Source organism: Capricornis sumatraensis, chromosome 14 (assembly GCF_032405125.1).
Source record: "Capricornis sumatraensis isolate serow.1 chromosome 14, serow.2, whole genome shotgun sequence".
Classification (NCBI taxonomy): domain Eukaryota; kingdom Metazoa; phylum Chordata; class Mammalia; order Artiodactyla; family Bovidae; genus Capricornis; species Capricornis sumatraensis.
The window spans coordinates 78,866,063-78,889,935 of NC_091082.1; the positions used below are offsets into that span (position 1 = coordinate 78,866,063).

General features: G+C 44.4%; 1 protein-coding gene across 4 annotated transcripts in view; it reads left to right on the top strand.

The window, feature by feature from the left end:
- The window catches only part of LPGAT1 (lysophosphatidylglycerol acyltransferase 1), a 151,738-nt gene that overhangs the window by 47,810 nt on the left and 80,055 nt on the right, over positions 1 to 23,873 (top strand). For 2 of the 4 annotated variants that reach the window (XM_068985916.1, XM_068985915.1), the window contains exon 2: positions 20,951 to 21,215. In XM_068985916.1, the coding sequence (XP_068842017.1) occupies positions 20,978 to 21,215 (238 nt within the window). In that variant the 5' untranslated portion in view covers positions 20,951 to 20,977. Of the gene's footprint in view, positions 1 to 19,931; positions 20,045 to 20,939; positions 21,216 to 23,873 lie in introns of those variants that run through there. The other 2 variants (XM_068985914.1, XM_068985913.1) reach the window with 2 other exon arrangements.

A 23,873-nucleotide genomic window follows, 5' to 3' on the forward strand; every position in this document is an offset into this window, starting at 1 on the left:
CGAGTCAGTGATGCCATCCAGCCATCTCATCCTCTGTTGTCCCCTTCTCCTCCTGCCCCCAATCCCTCCCAGCATCAGGGTCTTTTCCAATGAGCCAACTCTTCACATAAGATGGCCAAAGTATTGGAGTTTCAGCTTCAACATCAGTCCTTCCAGTGAACACCCAGGACTGATCTCCTTTAGGATGGACTGGTTGGATCTCCTTGCAGTCCAAGGGCCTCTCAAGAGTCTTCTCCAACACCACAGTTCAAAAGCCTCAATTCTTTGACACTCAGCTTTCTTCACAGTCCAACTCTCACATCCATACATGACCACTGGAAAAACCATAGCCTTGACTAGACGGACTTTTGAGTTCTTGTAGGTTTTTAGAAACTTCACATTAAATATAAATGGAAAAAACATATCTATGTTTAAGCACAAATTTTGATTCTACAACATCAAGCTTTTTGCATCATTGTTTGCTTGGCTCAGAATCCTAATCTTTCATTTCCTAAGCTACTGATTAGTTTTATGGTGCAAAAAAGAAGCAGTAATTAAGTTATACATACTGTTTGCTATTGCTACTAAAAAGAACATTTTGCAAAGAATGTTAAAATTATCATTAAACTACAATGACAATTATAATAATTGTCTGGGAATTATATAATAATAATTAATGATAATAATAATTCCCTGGTGGTCTAGTTTTTAGTACTTAGCTTCCAATGCCAGGAGCTGGGGTTTAATCCCAGTCAGGGAACTAAGATCCTGAAAGCCACATGGAGTGGTCAAAAGTAAATAAATAATAAAAACCAACCACTTAACTCTGCAATTGTAGCATGAAAGAAACTACAGGTGAAATATAATCAGATAGGGTGGGAGGAGCTGTGTTCCAATCAAATTTTTTAAAAATTTCTACCACAGTTTAGAAACATGGGTTTAGAAACAAGACAGAAGCAAATGATTCTTTGGAAATATTATCAAAAACACAGTTTTCATACCAATAAAACCTAGATCAGTAGCTCCTGGTAACTACTGTACCACTTTCTAGCAAGAGGAAAAGTATTTCAGAGGAGGTGAAAGAATTCCTGGTTTCTTTTGCAGTTAGGTGTAATTGTTGAGCTATTGTAAAAAAAAAACAAAAACACAAGATTGTTTTCCTTGGGGAACACTTTGGTCTAATGTGATTTAAATGATCTTTGCCTAAAGGTAGCAGGCTAATTAGCCATAATTCTTGAAACCAAGAATTAGACCAGACAGTTTGTAGTTTGGCTAAGGTGATGTCCTCTTGGGTCTACTCTAGTATTTCAGTGCTTAGATGAATACAATCAAAGTAGTTCCTATGTGGGATTGGGAGTCCAGATACCATTGTTATATTTGAGTTAATTCATGTGGTCTTGGAAATAGCATTTCCAACCTCTCACCATGTCCTGACAATTATCCTAATTCCATTCCTGAGCTCCTACACTTGGTTTTCCACATGGCAGCCAGACTGTGGTCTTTAAAAAAAATTAGATCACTAAGATGACCAACCCCTTGGTTTGCCCAGAAATGTGCTAGTTTTAGCACTGAAAGTCTCATATCCCTCAGTCCCAGACAGATTGGCATGCTTCGTCATCCTAGGATGGCCAGCAGCCGATCTTCTTTAGCACAGAACCCTTTATGATGGTCTCCAAGGCCCTGCAGGACCTGTCTCTTGCCTTCCTCTCCAGCTCATCTCATACTGGGCTCCCCTGTGGGCTCTCCACTTCAGGTACACTGGTTTTATCTTATTTACGAGAACTTATCCTGCTCCTTTCCATCTCAGGGCCTTTGCCTTTCAATTCCCTGCAGGGGCTGTACCTTCTGTTCCTTTCACTTAGTTAACTCAGGTTCATGTTCATATCTCAGTGGAATCCTACGTCACTCTAAGCGCCTCTAACACAAGCTCTCAGAACATTCTCCTTCTTTCCTCCATAGTACTAACATGGTCATACGATTAATCATTACAGCTTAATGTCTGACTCCCAGGCTGTAAACTCTGTGAGTGTTAAGAAGATGTGTGTTTCTATTTTTTATTGTAATTTTAACTCCTAGAATGTGCCTGGGACAGAAAAACGGCTCATTAAATATCTGCTTCTTTTCCACTGCTAATGCCATAGGGTAGACTTGAGACTTCTGAAGCATTTTCCTGCTTTTAGTCTATCCACCTTTCAAACATGAAGTCCACTACAGCCATGCGAATCTTCTAGATACAGACATCCTCTGAATTTCCACAGCCACTGCGTCCCACAGTGATCTGTTGCTATGCTCCTGTATATAATTAGAAGGAGTACAGTTATTAAGAGTGTGCTATACACCAGCTCTGCACTAGATACTTTATATAGTTAATCTAATTTGCTCCTCACAACCACCCTTGAGGAAGGTTTTCCCCATTTTACGTGTGAGAAGACAAGGGCTTAGGGAGATTAGGTAATAATCTATTAGGGTCAGAGGTTTGGTGACCTGGAACGACGATGGTGCCTGATGCATAAGTGCTTGCATTTTTGGCTTTCGATTACATGTTTTAGGAATTTGAATTAGGTTTGTCTGTGCAAGACAGAAAAGCCAAAATATAATGTTAGTGACTTAAGGAAGATATAAAATTACATCTTTCTCATATTAAAGAGACCAGAGGAAAGCAGCCTGGGGTTAGCATGGCCTGTTCTTTAGGGACCCAGACTCCTCCTGTGTCCCTGTTTGTTCACGTTAGCTTGTGAATTTCACCTTCCGGTCCAAAATGGTTACTTGAGCTCCAGTTTTATCCTCATCCCTCTTTAGTTACCAAGAAAGTGGAAGATGTCAAAAAGGGTGTGCCCCCATCCTTTAAAAATACTTAGAGAGGTCACAGCTGACACATACTCTTTTGTTTATATCTCATTGGACAAAAAGTCATCTGATCACACTGCTCTGTAAAGGAGGCTGGGATGTGTAGTGTCTTGGTTGGCTATGTAACCAACTTTAAAAAGTCCCCTTAGTCACCTATTGTTATTGTTTAGTTGCTCAGTTGTTTCCTACTCTTTTGCAACCCCATGGACTGTAGCCCACAAAGCTCCTTTGTCCATGGGATTTCCCAGGCAAGAAAACTGGAGTGAGTTGCTATGTCTTTCTTCAAGGGATCTTTGACCCAGGGGTTGAACCCACATCTCCTGCGTTGGCAGGTGGGTTCTTTACCTCTGAGCCACCAGGAAAGCCCTTAGTCAGCCTTACTATAATTTTTTTAAAATCTTATCAAGAAGAAAGAGAGAATGAACTGGGAAAAATAAGCATTGTCCAAACACATGCTGTACCAATTCTACTTCTGACCATCATACATCTACAATTTAGTTTCATCCTAATAATACAATATACTGTCACTTCAGTCGTGTCTGACTCTGTGACCCTGTGGACTGTAGCTCACCAGGCTCCTCTGTCTATGGGATTCTCCAGGCAAGAATACTGGAGTAGGTTGCCACGCCCTCCTCCAGGGGATCTTCTCGACCCAGGGATTGAACCTGTGTCTCTTGTGTCTCCTGCACTGGCAGCTGGATTCTTTACCACTGGTGCCACCTGGGAAGCCTTTAGTTTCATCCTACATAATCTTTTTGTTTCCTGTTCTTCATTTCCCTTAAACTTTTGCCACAATAAGACTGTTTATTTCTCTGTCTCCCAGACAGGTCAAGCTCATTTTAATTTGACTCTCTTTGCTCTCTCTCCTTCTTGGGAAGGCCTCCTGTCAGCTTGCATAGCACCCACCACACTTTACCAACCTGCTCACTCCTCCTCCATGGAGGCTCTACTGATGCCTCCAGTCAGTATGCTTCCCCTTTCTTAGACCTCCAGTTGCCAACATCGAATGCCCACATACACAGCATCGAGGCATTTCATTCTCTTCTATAAGTCTTGCCTGTATTATCTTTCTTTCTCCCAAATGGAATGGGAGAAGCAAAATTTTGAGCAGTGGAAAACACCCCATAAGTAAATACCCATTGGTTAATGGGGGCTTCCCAAAATATATAAAATGATCACATTTGTATACTCTTAACCCTTATGTAGACTTCTGGCTTATTCAGGATTGTGTCAATGCAAGGTAGTTTGCACAATGAGATTTCCATGGTCTCTCTTCCATGAAAACATATCCGTCCAATGATTATTTGTTGAGTACACTTTAAAGGCTCTCATGGAAAAGATCCCGACCCAAGAATCAAACCCGGGTCTCTCGCATTGCGGGAAGACACTTTACCGTCTGAGCCACCAACTGCCCCATGGAAAAGAAAGCTTGTTCCAGGTTGTTCATTGATAGCTCTCACTTGCTTTCAGATTTTGGGTTGATGCGATGCTGTTAGTTGTATTGTAGGGCACTGCTTATCAGACCTTATGTACACAGAAGCCACCTGGGGATCTTATTAAAATGCAGATCCTGCTTCAGAAGACCAGGCTTCTGCCTGAGAGTTTGCACCATCCCAGGTGACACTGATGTTGGCAGCCCACACAGGAAATAGTAAGGCTATAGCGCTCTTCAGAGCACCTGCCTCAGATCACCTGAAGGAGCTATTTAACTCTGAAGACCCCAAGGCCCTGCCCTAGAACCCCTGAATCTGAATCTCAGGGAGGAGGCCTGGGAATCTGCTTTTTAACAGACTCGCCAGGAGATGATTATATACACTCAGTTCAGTTCAGTTCAGTTCACTTTAGTCTCTCAGTCGTGTCTGACTCTTTGTAACCCCATGAATCGCAGCATGCCAGGCCTCCCTGTCCATCACCAACTCCCGGAGTTCACTCAGACTCGCGTCCATCGAGTCAGTGATGCCATCCAGCCATCTCATCCTCCGTCGTCCCCTTCTCCTCCTGCCCCCAATCCCTCCCAGCATCAAAGTCTTTTCCAATGAGTCAACTCTTCGCATGAGGTGGCCAAAGTACTGGAGTTTCAGCTTTAGCATCATTCCTTCCAAAGAAATCCCAGGGCTGATCTCCTTCAGAATGGACTGGTTGGACTTCCTCGCAGTCCCAGGGACTCTCAAGAGTCTTCTCCAACACCACAGTTCAAAAGCATCAATTCTTCGGTGCTCAGCCTTCTTCACAGTCCAACTCTCACATCCATACATGACTACTGGAAAAACCATAGCCTTGACTAGATGGACCTTAGTCTGCAAAGTAATGTCTCTGCTTTTGAATATGCTATCTAGGTTGGTCTTAACTTTTCTTCCAAGGAGTAAGCGTCTTTTAATTTCATGGCTGCAATCACCATCTGCAGTGATTTCGAAGCCCCCCAAAATAAAGTCTGACACTGTTTATACTGTTTCTCCATCTATTTCCCATGGAGTGATGGGACCAGATGCCATGATCTTAGTTTTCTGAATGTTGAGCTTTAAGCCAACTTTTTCACTCTCCTCTTTCACTTTCATCAAGAGGCTTTGTAGTTCCTCTTCACTTTCTGCCATAAGAGTGGTGTCATCTACATATCTGAGGTTATAGATATTTCTCCCGTCAATCTTGATTCCAGCTTGTGTTTCTTCCAGTCCAGCGTTTCTCATGATGTACTCTGCATAGAAGTTAAATAAGCAGGGGGACAATATATAGCCTTGACGTACTCCTTTTCCTATTTGGAACCAGTCTGTTGTTCCATGTCCAGTTCTAACTGTTGCTTCCTGACCTGCATACAGATTTCTCAGGAGGCAGGTCAGGTGGTCTGGTATTCCCATCTCTTTCAGAATTTTCCACAGTTTGTTGTGATCCACACAGTCAAAGCCTTTGGCATAGTCAATAAAGCAGAAATAGATGTTTTTCTGGAACTCTTTTGCTTTTTCCATGATCCAGAAGATGTTGGCAATTTGATCTCTGGTTCCTCTGCCTTTTCTAAAACCAGCTTGAACATCAGGAAGTTCACGGTTCACGTATTTGTGAAGCCTGGCTTGGAGAATTTTGAGCATTACTTTACTAGCATGTGAGATGAGTGCAATTGTGCGGTAGTTTGAGCATTCTTTGGCATTGCCTTTCTTCGGAATTGGAATGAAAACTGACCTTTTCCAGTCCTGTGGCCACTGCTGAGTTTTCCAAATTTGCTGGCATATTGAGTGCAGCACTTTCACAGCTAAAGTCTTAAATTAAAAAGACCTGCAGATGACTCTGATGATTAGGCACATTTAAAAACACTGAAATAGAGCAGGTACATTTTTGAAAAACAGTCATTCAATTCAACATGACGTGGAGTGCTGAAACATTACCAAAACCTCATGTAAGAACTTAAACTATAGAACTACAACACCTTGAAAGGCTGCAAACTTTCAAAGTCCCACACTTTGAGAGGCAGCATTTCTAGCCTCACCCTTTGCCCGTAGCCTTGTTGTGGTTTCCTTTGTTTCTGTTTTTCTTTGGCTCTGCCGGGTCTTCACCCCATTGCGAGACATTTCCCTAGCTATGGAGCACTGGCTCCAGAGTGTGTGAGCCCAGTAGCTGCAGGAACCCCAGTTTAGGTGCCCGGCAGCATGTGGGGTCTTAGATCCCTAACCAGGGAACCTGAGTCCCCTGTATTGGAAGGCAGATTCTCAACTTCTGGATCAGCAGGGAGGTCTCATCCGAAGCCTTGTTTAATTCACAGTACTTGAAACAGGAGTTTGTGCCTAGAAGACCTTACAATAGTAAACCAAGGGATGAGGGACTCTGTTGATGGTTCCCAATTTACAATCAGGTTCTATTTCAAGAGAATGTACCTGAGCATTTCCCCATAGAAATAATATTCTGGGTGAGAGGATGTAGGGAGGCAGGGCCTGCCAGAATGTGGGGTGATGGAGGGTGGGCCCTTCCTAAGTGGGACCCTGTCTTCCTCCAGGACCTGTGCTGGCTGGGAGGGAGGAGCTGGGATCCCCCCAGCCCCACTCTGGAGTTTCTCCAGGCTGTGTGGTTACCAGCGGCTGATTCCTAATAATTTAGATCTCCAGTTTATGCTTTGAAGACAGAAATTAAAAGAAACAAAGGCTTTGAAAGCATGTTTTATAAACTGTTTCCTGAAGACATTTCAAAAGAAAGCCACTTGTAAAGAAATTCTTTCCTTACCCTTCTTACCTCTTTCAACCAGTAAGTACCTCAGGGGGTTATCGGTAATACCCAGCAAGGTGTGTGTGTCTGTGTGTGTGAGAGAGACAGAGACAGAGAGAGCTCCCTGTTGATCATATGGCACTGGGGAAATGCAAAACGGCATGATTTTCATTACAAGAGAGTCTCAGGCAACAGGCTCAGATCCCAAGATGACAAATCAACCTTAAACACACAGTTTGAAAAGGAACAAGGTGGAGATTTCTGCTCCAACTTTCTATGATTTAAACTGTTGAAAACTGTGGAAAGAGCCAAGCTGCACTGCTGGAGGCTTGGATAAGAGGGGAAATTTAACCTAGGTAAAGGACAGATGATACACATTAGAGGAAACACTAAACACGCTATCAACCCTGAACAGCTTGTTGACTTTTAACGTATCAAGTTGCCCAGGAGCAGCAGTGGCAGAGGAAAGGTGGGTTGCATGGGGAAGCTGGACCTCTGCAACCTGGCTTAGGGGCTGCATGGGGACCCAGATGCCATAGAGGATCACCAACTCTTTGCCAAGACTGAGTAGTTTCCTGGGCCGTGGGGCTTTGAGTGCTAAAATGATGAAAGTCCTAGGTAAACTGGGAGGTACTGGTCACCTTAAGACCACAGCAGTTCTGTTTGTGATACACTCTAGAATGAACAAGCCATGTAACTTCTTCACACCTTCTTTCCTCTGTTCATAAGTGGAATTATCCTGTGTCGTTTTTCCTGTAAAGGGGGAATTTCTCTTCCTTATCAAACATCACTGACTTTCACCATCCCAATACCAGAACAAAGATGCTGCACTGGTTTGTTGTTTGGTTTTCTTTTTATATTTGTGGGGAAACCTAGAAACACAGGATACTTGTGAATTAAAAGCTTCCAGCCAAGTTAAGAGTCTGTTGACAGTGGTAGGACAGGGAATTGTGAAAGAAAGCTTGAGATATGAGATTCCATAAGGTCTCCTGAGGATAAAAACGGGAGCAGAGGAAAGAGAGAAGAAATGAGTTCAAAGCAGTTAGTCCAGGTACTCTTTCCAGAAAGAAGTCAGTGCTGGGAAATGTTGTGGACACAGTCTAGGGAAACTGCCAAGCTGGAATTTATAGACAGCAGTTTTGTTTGGAAACAAAGGGGAATCCACAGCCCTGAAAAGACCTAACTTTTCTGAGGCGCTAGACAGTGAAGTAAGATTTAGCTTTAAACTGGGGGATAGAGCTTGGAAGGACGGGGTGACTGAAAGGATCAGTTGCTGAAGGACCAGCAGATAAAGAAGCGAGAAGGAGGAGATGGGACTTCTGCAGTTTGAGTGGGGTACCATGAAACTGTGGACGGGAATTTCTCAATGTGTTCAGTTTATATGTCAAGATCACTTTGTACTGTAGGCTCAGAACCAGGCAGTTAGTTATGGCTATTCACCTCAACAAGCATGCAGATGGGATGTGTGAGAGCAAATCAGGAAATCAAAACTGTGTTCGCTCTCTATCAGTGCAGTAGGTATCCAGAGGAGGGACTCTGGAGGGCCAAGGTACTCTGGACGAGAAGATGGGCTTCCAGTGGTTGTAGAAAGATGGTTAGAGAGAAAGAAGGATGATGTTCCAGGTAGGGGAACAGCCAAAGCCAAGGTATGAAATGTGTTTGCTTAAAGGGAGAGGAGGCTGTTTGGGAAGTAAATGAGAACTGAAGTAGAACTTGACAGTGTGTGCCAGTCTTTAATTTCATGGCCCTCATTGAAAATGGAGGTCATCAGTCTGCTACCCTAGAGTGCTAGGTTCTGCTGCAGAAACCCCATGGGGACACAGCAGCATGCATGGCCATTTGTTGATAGGTTCCAGGACAACAAGTGAGAAATTGGATGCTAAGGTCCTGAAGTAAACCAGACAGAGACACTCAACCTTGATTTGCTAGGACATGGAAAAACAATGGCAAAACTTGAGCAGGAAAATAAAATGTTAAAAATGGAACTTTAAGAAAAATGGACTTCCCTTGTGGCTCAGCTGGTAAAGAATCCACCTGCAATGCGGGAGACCTGGGTTCGACCCCTGGGTTGGGAAGATCCCCTGGAAAAGAGAAAGGCTACCCACTCCAGTATTCTGGCCTGGAGAATCCCATGGACTGTATAGTCCACAGGGTTCCATAGAGTCAGACATGGCTGAGTGACTTTCACTCTAAGAAAAATACTATAACCACATCATCCAGGATTGATTGGGAGTAGGGGACAGCTTGAGAATGGAGGAAGATATTAATCTTAAAAGGGGCAATATTGTTTTGTACAATTAGTGATTCACCTGAGGTGCTTCTAGTCACTGAAACAATCATTTTTAAAAGTTGAAACACATCTTAAGATGAAGTATTAGCAACATTTATTTCTTCTGGCTATGGTTTGTGTGAGGATGATGATGATTCACCATTCAAGATATCCAGTTAACCTGAAAAAAAGAAATGATTCAGTCTGAATAGATTAAATAAACATTGAATTCAAAAAATTTTTCCTGCCAAATATAAGACACTAAGCTAGACATTGGAAAAAAAATAATGAGACAGGTGATATGGAAACTCTACTCTCAACAGACAACCTAAAATATCAAATATCCTAGCCTGTTACAGTATGATAGGCCCTGGGCTATGAGTGGACACAGAGGGAGAATGAATTCTGGGGGTGGGGATGGGGTCTTGGATCCTTTGATATTTTAGTTGGACCACAAGGGGTGAATAGGATCAGAAAGACACCGAGAAGGGAAAAGCATAAACAAACAAGCAAACTAACAAAAAAAAAATGCATGAGTTTGTATGTGTGAAGTTGCACAGTGCATTCTTTCAAGGTGGTGAGCACTTTGGTGTGGCCGCACTGTGAGGGAGGGGAAGGTGTGAGAAGAGAATGATAAGAGATGAGGCTGGAGAAGAGTAGCATCTTCTGAAACTTCCTGTCGCTCTCTCTCTTTCTCTCACACTCTCAGTGGAAAACAACTTTTCTACCAGCCTCTCCTAGAGAGGCACTGTAGTGTGTGGTCTAGGCAATGGAGTCTGAGAACTAGGAATTGAGTTGCAGCCCCGCCACTTGCTGCCTAAGTGACCTGGGACTGAATGCTTAATTTCCCCACCTGTAAAATGTGAGTGTTCATGGGGTTCTCAAGCAAGAATACTGAAGTGGCTTGCCATTTCCTTCTCCAGTGGACCATGCTTTGTCAGAACTCTCCACCATGACCCGTCCGTCTTGGGTGGCCCCACACTGCGTGGCTCATAGTTTCACTGAGATAGACGAGGCTGTGGTCCATGTGATCAGATTGGTTAGTTTTCTCTGATTGTGGTTTTCAGTCTGTCTGCCCTCTGATGGAAAAGGATGAGAGGCTTATGGAAGTTTCCTGCTGGGAGAGACTGACTGAGGGGGAAACTGGGTCTTGTTCTGATGGGCGGGGCCATGCTCAGTAAATCTTTCATCCAATTTTCTGTTGATGGGTGGGGTTGTGTTCCCTCCCTGTTGTTTGAACTGAGGCCAAACTATGGTGGAGGTAAGAGGATAATGGCGACCTCCTTCAAAAGGTCCCATGATGCACTGCTGTACTCAGTGCCCCCAACCCTGCAGCAGGACACTGCTGACCCACGCCTCCCCAGAGACTCCTGGACACTCACGGGCAAGTCTGGGGCACTCTCTCGTGGGGTCGCTGCTCCTTTCTCCTGGGTCCTGATGTGCACAAGATTCTGTTTGTGCCCTCCAAGAGTCTGTTTCCCAGTCCTGTGTAAGTTCTGGCAGCTCTGTTAATTCAGCTCAGTCACTCAGTCGTGTCCGACTCTTTGTAACCCCATGAATCGCAGCATGCCAGGCCTCCCTGTCCATCACCAACAGCCAGAGTTCACTCAGACTCGCGTCCATCGAGTCAGTGATGCCATCCAGCCATCTCATCCTCTGTCGTCCCCTTCTCCTCCTGCCCCCAATCCCTCCCAGCATCAAAGTCTTTTCCAATGAGTCAGCTCTTCGCATGAGGTGGCCAAAGCGCTGGAGTTTCAGCTTTAGCATCATTCCTTCTAAAGAAATCCCAGGGCTGATCTCCTTTAGAATGGACTGATTGGATCTCCTGGCAGTCCAAGGGACTCTCAAGAGTCTTCTCCAACACCACAGTTCAAAAGCATCAATTCTTTGGTGCTATGCCTTCTTCACAGTCCAACTCTCACATCCATACATGACCACTGGAAAAACCATAGCCTTGACTATACGGACCTTAGTTGGCAAAGTAATGTCTCTGCTTTTGAATATACTATCTAGGTTGGTCATAACTTTTCTTCCAAGGAGTAAGCATCTTTTAATTTCATGGCTGCAGTCACCATCTGCAGTGATTTTGGAGCCCCCCAAAATAAAGTCTGACACTGTTTCCACTGTTTCCCCATCTATTTCCCACGAAGTGATGGGCCCGGATGCCATGATCTTCGTTTTCTGAATGTTGAGCTTTAAGCCAACTTCTTCACTCTCTGCTCTATTGTGGGGTTAATGGTGACCTCCTCCAAGAGGGCTTATGCCATACCCATGTCTGCTGCACCCAGAGCACCTGCCCCTGCGGCAGGCCACTGCTGACCCGTACCTCCTCAGGAGACACTTAAACACAGTTCTGTCTCAGTCTCTGTGGGATCTCTGTGTCGTGGTGTGCACAAGGTATTTTTGAGCCCTCTGAGCATCTTTGGCGGGTATGGGGTTTGATTCTAAATGCAATTTCACCCCTCCTCCCATCTTGCTGGGGCTTCTCCTTTGCCCTTGGACGCGGGGTATCTCCTTAAAGTCACTTCAGTGCCACACAGCCACCGCTCCAGCACCTACCATCTTGCTGGGGCTTCGCTTCTCTGCCCTTGGCCGTGGGGTATCTCCTTATATTTGCTCCAGCGTGACATTGTACAGGAGGCAATGGTCAAAACCAACACCAAGAAAAAGAAATGCAAAAAGGCAAAATGGTTATCTGAGGAGGCCTTACATATAGCTATGAAAAGAAGAGAAGCAAAAGGCAAAGGAGAAAAGGAAAGATATACGCATTTGAATGCAAATTTCCAAAGACTAGCAAGGAGAGATAAGAAAGCCTTCCTCGGTGATCAATGCAAAGCAATAGAGGAAAACAATAGAATAGGAAAGACTAGAAATCTCTTCAAGAAAATTGGAGATACCAAGGGAACATTTCATGCAAAGATGGGCACAATAAAGGACAAAAATGGTATGGACCTAACAGAAGCAGAAGATATTAAGAAGAGGTGGCAAGAATACACAGAAGAACTATACAAAAAAGATCTTCATGACCCAGATAATCACGATGGTGTGATCACTCCCCTAGAGCCAGACATCCTGGAATGTGAAGCCAAGCGGGCCTTAGGAAGCATCGTTACAAACAAAGTGTGGAGGTAACGAAATTCTAGTTGAGCTATTTGAAATCCTAAAAGATGATTCTGTGAAAGTCCTGAACTCAATATGCCACAATTTCCAATATGCAAATTTGGAAAACTCAGCAGTGGCCACAGGACTGGAAAAGGTCAGTTTTCATTCCAATCCTAATGAAAGGAAATGCCAAAGAATGCTCAAACTACTGCACAATTGATCTCATCTCACATGCTGGCAAAGTAATGCTGAAAATTCTCCAAACCAGGCTTCAACAGTACTTGAACCATGAACTTCCAGATGTTCAAGCTGGATTTAGAAAAGGCAGAGGAACCAGAGATCAAATTGCCAACATCTGCTGGATCATTGAAAAAGCAAGAGAGTTCCAGAAAAACATCTACTTCTGCTTTATTGACTATGCCAAAGCCTTTGACTATGTGGATCACAACAAACTATGGAAAATTCTGAAAGGGATGGGCATACCAGAACACCTGACCTGACTCCTGAGAAATCTGTATGCAGGTCAAGAAGCAACAGTTAGAACTGGACATGGAACAACAGACTGGTTCCAAATAGGAAAAGGAGTACGTCAAGGCTGTATATTGTCCCCCTGCTTATTTAACTTCTATGCAGAGTACATCATGAGAAATGCTGGGCTGGAAGAAGCACAAGCTGAAATCAAGATTGCCGGGAGAAATATTAATAAACTTAGATACACAGAAGACACCACCCTTATGGCAGAAAGTAAAGAAGAACTAAAGAGCCTCTTGATGAAAGTGAAAGAGGAGAGTGAAACAGTTGGCTTAAAGCTCAACATTCAGAAAACTAAGATCATGGCATCTGGTCCTATCACTTCATGGCAAATAGATGGAGAAACAGTGGAAACAGTGTCAGACTTTATTTTTTTTTGGCTCCAAAATCCCTGCAGATGGTGACTGCAACCATGAAATTAAAAGACGCTTGCTCCTTGGAAAAAAAGCTGTAACTAACCTAGACAGCATATTAAAAAGCAGAGACATTACTTTGCCAACAACGATCCATCTCGTCAAAGCTACGGTTTTTCCAATAGTCATGTATGGATGTGAGAGTTGGACTATAAAGAAAGCTGAGTGCCAAAGAGTTGATGCTTTTGAACTGTGGTATTAGAGGAGACTCACCCTTGGATAGCAAGGAGATCCAGCCAATCCATCCTAAAGGAAATCAGTCCTGAATACTCAGTGGAAGGACTGATGTTGAAGCTGAAACTTCAATATTTGGCCACCTGATGTGAAGAGCTGACTCATTTGAAAAGACCCTGATGTTAGGAAAGATTGAAGGCAGGAGGAGAAGGGTATGATAGAGAATGAGATGGTTGAATGGCATCACCAATTCAATGGACATGAGTTTGAATGAACTCCGAGAGTTGGTGATGGACAGGGAGGCCTGGACTGCTGCAGTCCATGGAGTCGCAAAGAGTCGGACACGACTGAGCAACTGAACTGAACTGAAAATGTGGGTGACAGTATGGTCCTTATAAGGTCTTTGTGAAGAATGAATGAGCTGATGCCTGGAAAGCAAGCACTGAGAACAGGGCCGGCAGTGTTGAAAGTGTCAATGATTATTACTACTGTAACATAATCATGAATATCAAGTTATTTCAGTTCTTATGTTAGGAAAAGTCAATTTTAAATTTGGATTTGTCTTATTCTTACAGGTACTACATAGTTTTATAGCTTCTGTCAGTTAGGAACTTGCTGAAATAGACTCTCCAAAATATCTTACAGGAATACTTCTCCACAATAGTACCTGGGAATCTACCAATAGAAATGCTTTTTTTTTTTTTTTTTTTAAGGAAGTCCTTTATAAAATGTTAATACTTTAGGAAGAGGGAATGTGCGTTTCAGCCATTCACAACTCAGCAGGGATTAGTTTACCCCACTAGGCAAGAAAGACAATGCTGAAATGCAATGTTGGATAGGTGAGAAAATAGGTTCTAGCTTAGAATGTTGTCTGGTGGGGTGGGGGTCTTAGATGGGGTCTTCAGTGCCTCTTGGAAACTAGGGACCATTTCAGTATCAAGAGGGGAAAAGGAAATTAGTCGAAGAGGAGAAGGACATAGGAAGGAAAAGAGAATTGTTTACTTCACAGTATTGTTTAAAGTCAATCTTGTTAATAAAAAGAGTTGCTGAAATGGCTTAAATAAGACTGCTGTCAAGTCTTAACTAAAATATGTTAAGGTTACAAGCCCTAACATACTTCATGGAAAATGATTATGGATACTAATATAGAAGATAAATTATATATGGTATATATATTTAGATATATATGTGCCAGGCTTCCCTGGTAGCTCAGATGGTAAAGAATCTGCCTGCAATGCAGAAGACCCAGCTTCGATCCCTGGGTTCAGAAGATCCTCTGGAAAAGGGCATGGCAACCCACTCCTGTTCTTGTCTGGGAAATCCCATGGACAGAGCGGCCTGTCAGGCTATGTTCATGGGGTCACAAAGAGTCAGACACCACTGAGTGACTAACCCTTTCAAGCTTCACTTTCCTTTTCACGATACGTATGTATTTCCCTTTTTGTCTGAAGTTAAATATGACAACACTCAGAATGCATGACTGTCTTAGGGGCTAATTTCTAGGTTGCAACTGTGTCTAGTGATGTGGGGGCCTTTGTCATGTCATTGAATGTTTTATGAAACTGCTGGTTGGGTTTACCCTAGAGAGAAATAGTTCAGTGGAGATTTAGTGCAGAAACTGGCACAGGTAGCTGAAATGTTTTTTTAATTGCCACCAGGAAAAAGAGAGGGCCCAGAAGGATTCTTCAGCCCAAGGGAGCCCCTTCTTGGTTATAACCTAATTTGCTGTGTGCATGTGACCAGATGGATGGAATTAAACCTTCTTGGGTGTCATGGTTAAATCGTTTTAAAATGTCTGGAGACTCCTGGGAATGTAAGAAGTCATATTTCTCTTTCAAAGGATCATCCTCTTATGGTTCAATTGTGAGCTTTGAAACTGAAACGATAACTCCTGTGGCTATAGGGTGGGGTCTCTATGTTTTCCTTCTTCCCTTATTGGGCTGTACTAAATAGAAAGATTGTAAAATTCTCAATTTATGTTTGTGTTTTGATAAAGCCAGCTCTAAGGTAGTTGGAGAGGGGACTGGAGGCTAGTTAATCTTTGAAGAAAGTCCCTGCTTTCTACAGATCTTCTGTCCTGAAGAACTGGTCATCCCAATCTTGTTACAGTTGTTCAAAGCTTTTACACATCTGTCTGCCTATGGTATTGTGGAAATAACCTATAGAAACATCTCAGGAGGCTGCATCAGTAAGTTGAAATATGGTGGAGAAAAAAATGTAGGCCAGAGGGAAGTATCATATGTAGGGTAAGAGAATACAGACCTGGGCTTGATTCCTGGTTTGGGAAGATCCCCTGGAGGAGGAAATGGCAATCCACTCCAGTATTCTTGCCTGGAGAATCCCATGGACAGAGGAGCCTGGTAGGCTACAGTCCATGGGGTTGCAAAGAGTCAGACACGACTGAGTGACTAACACTTTCACTTTTCAAAAGAAAATGAAATATGAAATACAAGAAATAAATATAAGCATCATCTGAAATTGTTCCCTGAAGAAGCCAGCCCAAATTATCCATTGTAGGTACTGAATTGTCTGGAAGCTAAACATACTACTGTGATAAAAAATGTTAAAAAGATAAGCCCTCTCAACCACCCTGGGCAATAAAACAGGGCATATCTACACCTGGAATACCATGTCTTGTTCTATATACTTAGCTTCAAGATAAGTCTAATGAAGTTGGAATCAGTCAAGAGGGGACCAGCTGACTGGTTAGGGTTTCTACATCCCTCCCATAAAGCTACTGTAAAGAATCTGTCTGCAATGCAGGAGACCTAAGTTCGATTCCTATGTCAGGGAGATCCCCTTGAGAAGGAAATGGCAACCCACTCCAGTATTCTTGCCTGGAGAATCCCATGGACAGAGGAGCCTGGTGGGCTATATTCCATGGGGTCACAAGAGTCAGACATGACCTAGTGACTAAACCACCACCACCAAAGAGTAGAAGGAGGATATTATGGGTGACTCTTGTCCCCCTAAAATTCATATATTGAAGTCATAACCTTCGGTACTTCTGAACCTGGCTGTATTTGGAGACAGGGCCTTTAAAGAGGTAATTAAATTAAATGGGGTCATTAAGGTGGGTTCTAATCCAACATGACTAGTATAAGGACTGTGGTCCTTGAAAGAAGAGACTGGGACACAAGAATGACACCAGACGCCTGCATGCATAGACAGATGACTATGGTCATCCACAAGACAAGGTGAGAGGCTTCAGAAGAAACAAACCCTGCCAACACCTTGATGTGTGATTTCCAGCCTTTGCAAGTGCTAGAAATAAATTTCTGTTGTTTAAGCTCCCCAGTCTGTGATATTCTGTATCGCAGCCCTAGCAAACTAGTACAGATGAGAACAGATATGATTGAATTATTTAAAATCATGAAAGGTCAAGAAAAGGTGATTATGTCAGGATACTTCTCGGTCAGAGTTTCTTAAAGCAAGATCTGCCTACTCTGCCTGCATTAGAACCACCTATGGTTTTTTGTTTTTTTGTTTTTTTAAAGAAGCAGGTTCTCCAGCTCCTCTGAACCTAGAGTATGAAAATTTTTCTGATATGAGGTTCAAGAATCTCTCTTTTTGGTAGGCACCATAAGTGATGTTGAGCTTTGGAAGGAATGATGCTAAAGCTGAAGCTCCAGTACTTTGGCCACCTCATGCGAAGAGTTGACTCATTGGAAAAGACTCTGATACTGGGAGGGATTGGGGGCAGGAGGAGAAGGGGACAACTGAGGATGAGATGGCTGAATGGCATCACGGACTCGATGGACGTGAGTCTGAGTGAACTCCGGGAGATGGTGACGGACAGGGAGGCCTGGTGTGCTGCGATTCATGGGGTCGCAAATAGTCGGACACGACTGAGCGACTGAACTGAACTGAACTGATAAGTGATGTTTCTGCACGCTAAAGTTTGACACCTGCTGTGAAAGGTCCTCCCCAACCTCTGGCCCTTTTCTGGGCATGACTGATTGATACTAATTACATCTCAGCAAGTGCTGGTGTATCTGGAGCTCTGGCAGATGCTCTGTAATCCAGGAACCAGGTACAGATCACATTGTAGGTTATGTCTCCCCAGGTGTCAGCCAGCATTTGCCAGCATGTGGAGAATGTTGAATGGGATGGACCTAATGGAATCTTAGGGGAGTTTACTCTTGATTCTCAGAAGAAATATGTGTCTTACCTATCTTATCCACTTAATAATACTATGACATATTTTAAACAATCAATAAACAGTATATATATTATTTTTATCATGAGATTTATTTTAAGATGCTATTAACTTGGCACCTAAATTCTCAAAGGAAACATTGATACGAAGAATAGAAAGGTCATATTTAACTTGTCTATTGCTATTCATCACTTGAACTTATACAGAAAGATATCTGACATGGCCTGTGCCTTTTTATGTTCTGTACAGTTAGAATATAATATTGGTGAAATAAACAACATCTATAAATAAAAACAAATTAATACTAAATGGAAAGAAATCTAATCAACTATTCCAGCCAGGCTCCCAGGCTCTGTGCTTTCATATTTTCTCATCACCCAAGGGAATAGGAAATACTCTTTCACATGTCCCTAAGGTGAGTTTTCTTTCTTTCACCTGTGAGCCAAAGAGGAGCTGAAGGACTGAGAGAAAGAGAGAGGCCATTGAGAGACCGAAGCAAACACAGTGATAAACATTTTGTAGGAAGAGTAAGTGGCATTCTGATTTAAATATGGCAGTTCACCATGGCAGGGCACCAAAAAAAAAAAAAAGTGCCCCTCCTCAATTTACAAATGTGATTAAGGGATATAACAAGATTTTATACTTTTTTTTAAATACTGAAAATTAGTAGGCCTTATGTGGAGAAGGAAATGGCAACCCACTCCTGTATTCTTGCCTAGAGACTCCTGTGGACACAGGAGCCTGGGTGGGCTCCTGTTCATAGGGTCACACAGAGTCGGACACGACTGAAGCGACTTAGCATGCATGGATGCATTGGAGAGGGAAATGGCAACCCACTCCAGTATTCTTGCCTGGAGAATCCCAGGGACAGAGGAGCCTGGTGGGCTGCCGTCTATGGCGTCGCACAGAGGACACGACTAAAGAGACTTAGCAGCAGCAGCAGCAGCAGACCGTATGAGAATGTGTAGGTGGGGAGGTCGTTGGGCTCTGTCTCTATTTTTCTTCTGGTGGTCCAGCCTTTGAAACAGAATGCAGCTACAGTATCTTGGGAATGACCCAGCCCTGTCCAGGGGTACCTATGGACACCAATTTTTGAGCACTCGCTCAATGACAGTTACTGCTTACCTGCTTTTCCCTCTTTGACTAACCAAATTTTAGTGTCTCTGTGTAGACCACTCATTCCCACTGGATTCTTTGGGGGTGTTGTAGGGGGCAGGAGGATGGATGGGACACTGGAACTATCATTAATGTTCCATGTGCTTTCCAGGAACGAGAGTTCTGGCACTTAACAGGAATTGATTTTAAACTCTAAACCTTAATCCTCTGGAGAGAGTCAGAAGAAAAGCCGTGAGAGCAGCTGGGTTTCATTAGGAAAGAAAAGAGGGCATTCAGTCTTCGAGGAGGACAGTTTCCCAGTCCGGGCAGTGATCGGGTTTGTCAAGAAGAGAGAGAGAGCCCTCACAATGAAAAACCGCTGTTTCGGCAAAAAAGCGGCTCTAAATCTGGACCAAATCACTCTCGTGTGGTGGAAGGGTTGGAGCTCGTTGCTAGATCTTTCCGAACGGCTCTCTTCCTCGGTCCCGGGCTACGCCAGGTCCCGGCCTAGGGACCGGGCGGGCCCCAAGGGCTTCGACCCACGGACAGCGGGGACCCGGCGCCGGCGGCGGTGGCGCGAGCGGGAGGGCGGACGACGGCCGCCGCGCCTTCATTAGAGGGCGCTCTGGGGGCGGCTCTGCAGCAGTGCAGACTCCCGCCGCTTCCTCCCCGCTGCCCCTCCCCGCCAGCCCCGGCGAAACGCGGCCAGGCCCCGGGGACCGAGTCTCGGCGCCGCCGGGGGCCGGGTGCGGGCCGCGCCGCTCCTCCTTCCGCCGGCCATGCAGTCTTCCGGCTCCTCTGGCTCCCGCAGCCCGGGCCGGGGCCGGGCCGGCCCGAGGTGAGTCCGGGCTCGGCGGGTGCAGGCCCCGCGGCTGCCGCAGGCTGGGCCCCGGGAGGCGCTGTGGGGTGGGCTGGGGGTGGGGGGGAGGCGGGGAACGGGTGTCGTCGTCGCGTGGCCCGGGGAGGAGGCGGCGGCGGCGGCATGAGGGACGAGGGCGCGGTAGGCCCCAAGGAGGAGGCGGGGGCGCGGGGCATCCGCCCGCCTCCCTGGGACCCGCCCCGGTGACAGGTCCGGCCTCAGAGTCCCCGCCGTCCCCTCTGTCCGCAGGCAGCCGCGAGGGGAGTAGGGCGCCCTCGCGCCCGCTCGCGCCGCACCTCGGCCGCCGCCGCCGCGTCCATGACCGCGACCCCCCGGCCGAGGACACCCGCCGCCGCCGCCGCGCCCCGGGCCGCCCACCCCCGGCCCCGCCGGTCCCCGCGCTCTGCCGCCCGCCGCCCGCGCCAGCTGAGGTGAGCCCGGCGCGCGGCCCGACCCCTCGCACACCTCGGACCCGCGGCCGCCCCCGCCGCCCCCCTGACTGAAGCGCCGCGGTCGCCTCTTCCCCGCTCCTTTCATCACCCCCGGCTCCCCTGCGCTCCGGCCGCGGACGGGGCTCGTCATCCCCGGCTCTGCGCCTCCTGCCGCCGCCGCCGCCGCCGCGCCCCTCCCCCTACTCGCGTTCTTCCTCCTTTTCGCCTTATTATCGCCCACTTTCTTCCTCTCACCCGCTCACGCTTTTGCCCGCTTTTCTGGTCCCCCACCTTTCCCCCACCCTCCTCCATACACCTAAGGAAAAAGGAACGCCAGCCCCGATTTGCCGCAAGTGAACCGTGTTAGCGTAACTCTTTTTTTTTTTTTTTTGCTAATGCGAGAGACCGTTATAAAGGATGAATCGGTGCAGAAGGGTGGTGGTGAGGGTCCCGGTCTGGATCGAGAGGTGCCCGCTCCAGGCTTCTCTTCACCCCTGTCAGTTAGGGAGCTGCCGAAGGCGTGTGAGGCAGGTCGCTGTGTTGTTTCTTCCTCAAAGTCCAACCGAAGACTGCAGTGAGACGCGGTTGCGGGCCGGCCGCTGAGGAGTTGGTGGGGATAGTGTTATCATTTGCTAAATATATTATGACATAGCCTGTGCCTCCGTGAACAGCTCCCTTGACCTTGTGGGGCTCCTCCTCCGCTGGCTGTCCGTCCCCCTCTGGAATTTCCCGGACGGATCGCTGAGGTACTACAGCGGGGGGAAAAGCTTAGATCCTCGATTTTTCTTTTCTTTTCTTTTTTTTTTTTTTCATTTGTTTTTGTGCTGGAGGTGATTTCTCTATTAGTGACTGTCTAGATGTGTTCACTCCGTTTACCTTTTTAAATGGATTTTCTTTTCACCTCAGCAAGACAGGACAGACTTCGAAGTGAGAATGGCTGTGACTCTGGAAGAAGCTCCGTGGCTGGGCTGGATCTTGGTGAAAGCCCTGGTGAGGTTTGCCTTCATGGTCGCCAACAACCTGGTTGCGATTCCATCCTACCTCTGCTATATAATCCTGCTTCTGCCCCTTCGACTGCTGGACAGCAAGCGGTACTGGTACCTTGAAGGAATGATGTACAAATGGCTTTTAGGAATGGTGGCTTCTTGGGGATGGTATGCTGGATATACAGGTAAGAGCATGAACAGTTTTTAAAATGCATATTTAAAAATGTGTAATGTTCGCCTTGAATCAGGAGCCATGTTTTTTTAAAAAAATGCGTATTACACTTCAAGTGGAAGATGCTTTGACTATTGTAAACACAGAGACCAATTCTATTGAGGTTTTTTTTTCTTTTTTTAAGAATCCTAATTTAGAAAGGATGATATTTTCAAAAGTATAATTTCATAATTATATATTGATAAATGCCTCAAATAATGGCTTTTAATGATTGACATGTACTAAAACCCATCAGTGTAAGCCGTCCTAGAGGAGTAAGAGTGAGTTTTATAGGACTTCAGGGGTTATAAAATGAAAAGGTAAGATGTTTAGCTCATAATCATTGGGCATTAAAAAAAAGTACTGAGCCCTATTTGTGCTAAGATAGTTTAATAAAAGTTTTTTCATTTAATGGTGTATTGTACTTGTGTTCACATTTGAAGCCAAGCAAAGGGTGGCTTTTTTCTGTTATGTATGTTTCCTTTGTTTACTAGAATCTATCTTATCTGATAATTTTATATTAGAATATTAAATGTAAGAAATTAAGTTTTATCCCTGTTAAGCTAATATATCTTCAGAGTGTCTTTTAATAGATTTTTATTTCTGCAAGCGTAATACTATTCTAAAGTGAATTTTAAAGAACTGAATGAGAAGCAGTGTTTACTTTCTGCTTATAAGCCTTACAGGCTTTGAGAACTTGTGCCCTGGTTGTGAAAATTGTGTACTATTATATTTATTTGACATTTCCCTCTAAAAAGGAGGATAACAAAAAAAGCATTCAGGTTTCTGGCCCTTGTCTTGGACATTGAGGCTTTATCATAGAATTTTATAACCGATGAGCTCCTTAGAGATAGTGCCACAGATGCTGCGGTCAGTGGAGTCTGCCGCTCATATCTTGGAAGAGTGAGCAGGGTACTTTTAGGGTTGAACAGCACCGCAGATCCCCACTTAAAATTTTCTGTCTCCCTCTTTCCTGCCCAGGCGACATCCGCAGATTTTATGTACACACACAAGGGCACTGACAACACACAGCTTTTATGGAGTCTGAAAGTCTCTTGCTAGGTTAGAGTGCTCTTAGTTGCCCCAGATGAAGCCTTTTCTCCTTCTGGCAATGCCATTTATTATTCTGTAAGACCCAAACCCCCAGGGATAGTATACGCATTGCTTCTTTGTTATGTATCTTGTTGAGATTCCAGTGGTCTTTAGATATGGTAGGTGAACTTCTGGTCCTCTTTGAGGGGACCTGGTGGTAGCAGCAGTAGCAGGAGAGAAGAAAACAAAGTAAAAATGAAGTTTTTGTCTGTGGTGCTGAATTTTTACCTGTGCTGCACTGCTGTCATAGAATCGCTTTGCTCTGTAGAGTCTGAGCTTCCCCCAATATGCTATGCGGTACTAGTGGTTTGTTCTTTGCACAATATACTTAAGTTTGCTTGTTTTAAATGAGCTCATAGTATTTCTAGATATAAGTTCTAGAAGTTCATTCTACTTAAAAATAATGAAATTACTGAAACATTTGTGCCTGTGTGTGTGTTTGTGGAATATTTGTGTATAAGTATTAGCATGATGAGAAGCTGGAAAAAAATAACTTGGCATTGACCTTGAGATTGTAAGGCGTTCAGTGGTGCTGACTGAAGTTAAAGTTAATTATGTATGGCTACAACAAGGCTGCAGCATAATTTTTAAGCATATTTTCTGGGAATGTTTCTTCCTTGCTGCCTATAAAACCACGCAGTTTCTTTGGCCACCTGCTTGGAAGGTGGTCTTGGCATGCTCTGCGTATTTTAGTCTCTCTGAAGCATCTGCTCTCCTTCAAGGTACTGCTTTTTGACCATTTGATTGGTTTGTCTCATTTAAATATAGAATATCTTGGTATGTGCATTTTAAATAGTCTTCCTAATAGGTAGACTACTTCTCAAAGGTCTGGTCATAATAGAACACGGACAAGGTCAAACAAATATAGGAATGACTTTTGTTTAAAGCCACAACTGGGTCTAAAGAAGCAAACATAAGCAGGGGTTGATGAGCAGATACACACACAAGGGGGTTGTGTTGGGCTTTGTTTGGATTATATGTTTCATTTCTTACCTTTATATCAAGGAGAGGGTGGGCCTGAGTATTTTTTTCACCTTCCCCTTTCCCTGTTTTTAAGTTTCACACATGGAAAATTGAGCATTGCCAATGCAATGCTGCTCAGCGTATCTAGTGTGTTTATGTTTTAGAATAAAAATTGCCAGACTTTGTTGAAAAACCACTTCTAAGGAAACCTTAAATGTTAATTAGCTAACTGTTAACTAGGAAACTGAAAATTGAATATTGGTATAGAATATCAAATTTTCAAGTTGTGACATTCAGTCTAAGGTAAGTGAATTACTCAGCTTTGCTGCGGAAGACTTATGTTGATTATATAATCTACACTGCCCCATATAGTAGCTGCAGCCATATTTGACTATTTAAATTAATTGAAATAAATTTAAAACTCAGTTCCTCATTCACACCAACCACATTCCAAGTGCTCAGTACTAGGTGTCTAGTGGCTTCTGTAGTAGACAGTAGAGATAACAGAACTTTCCATCATCACAGGAAGTTCTATTGAATAGAGCTGATAAATAGTAGGTGTGACTTTTTCCTATTT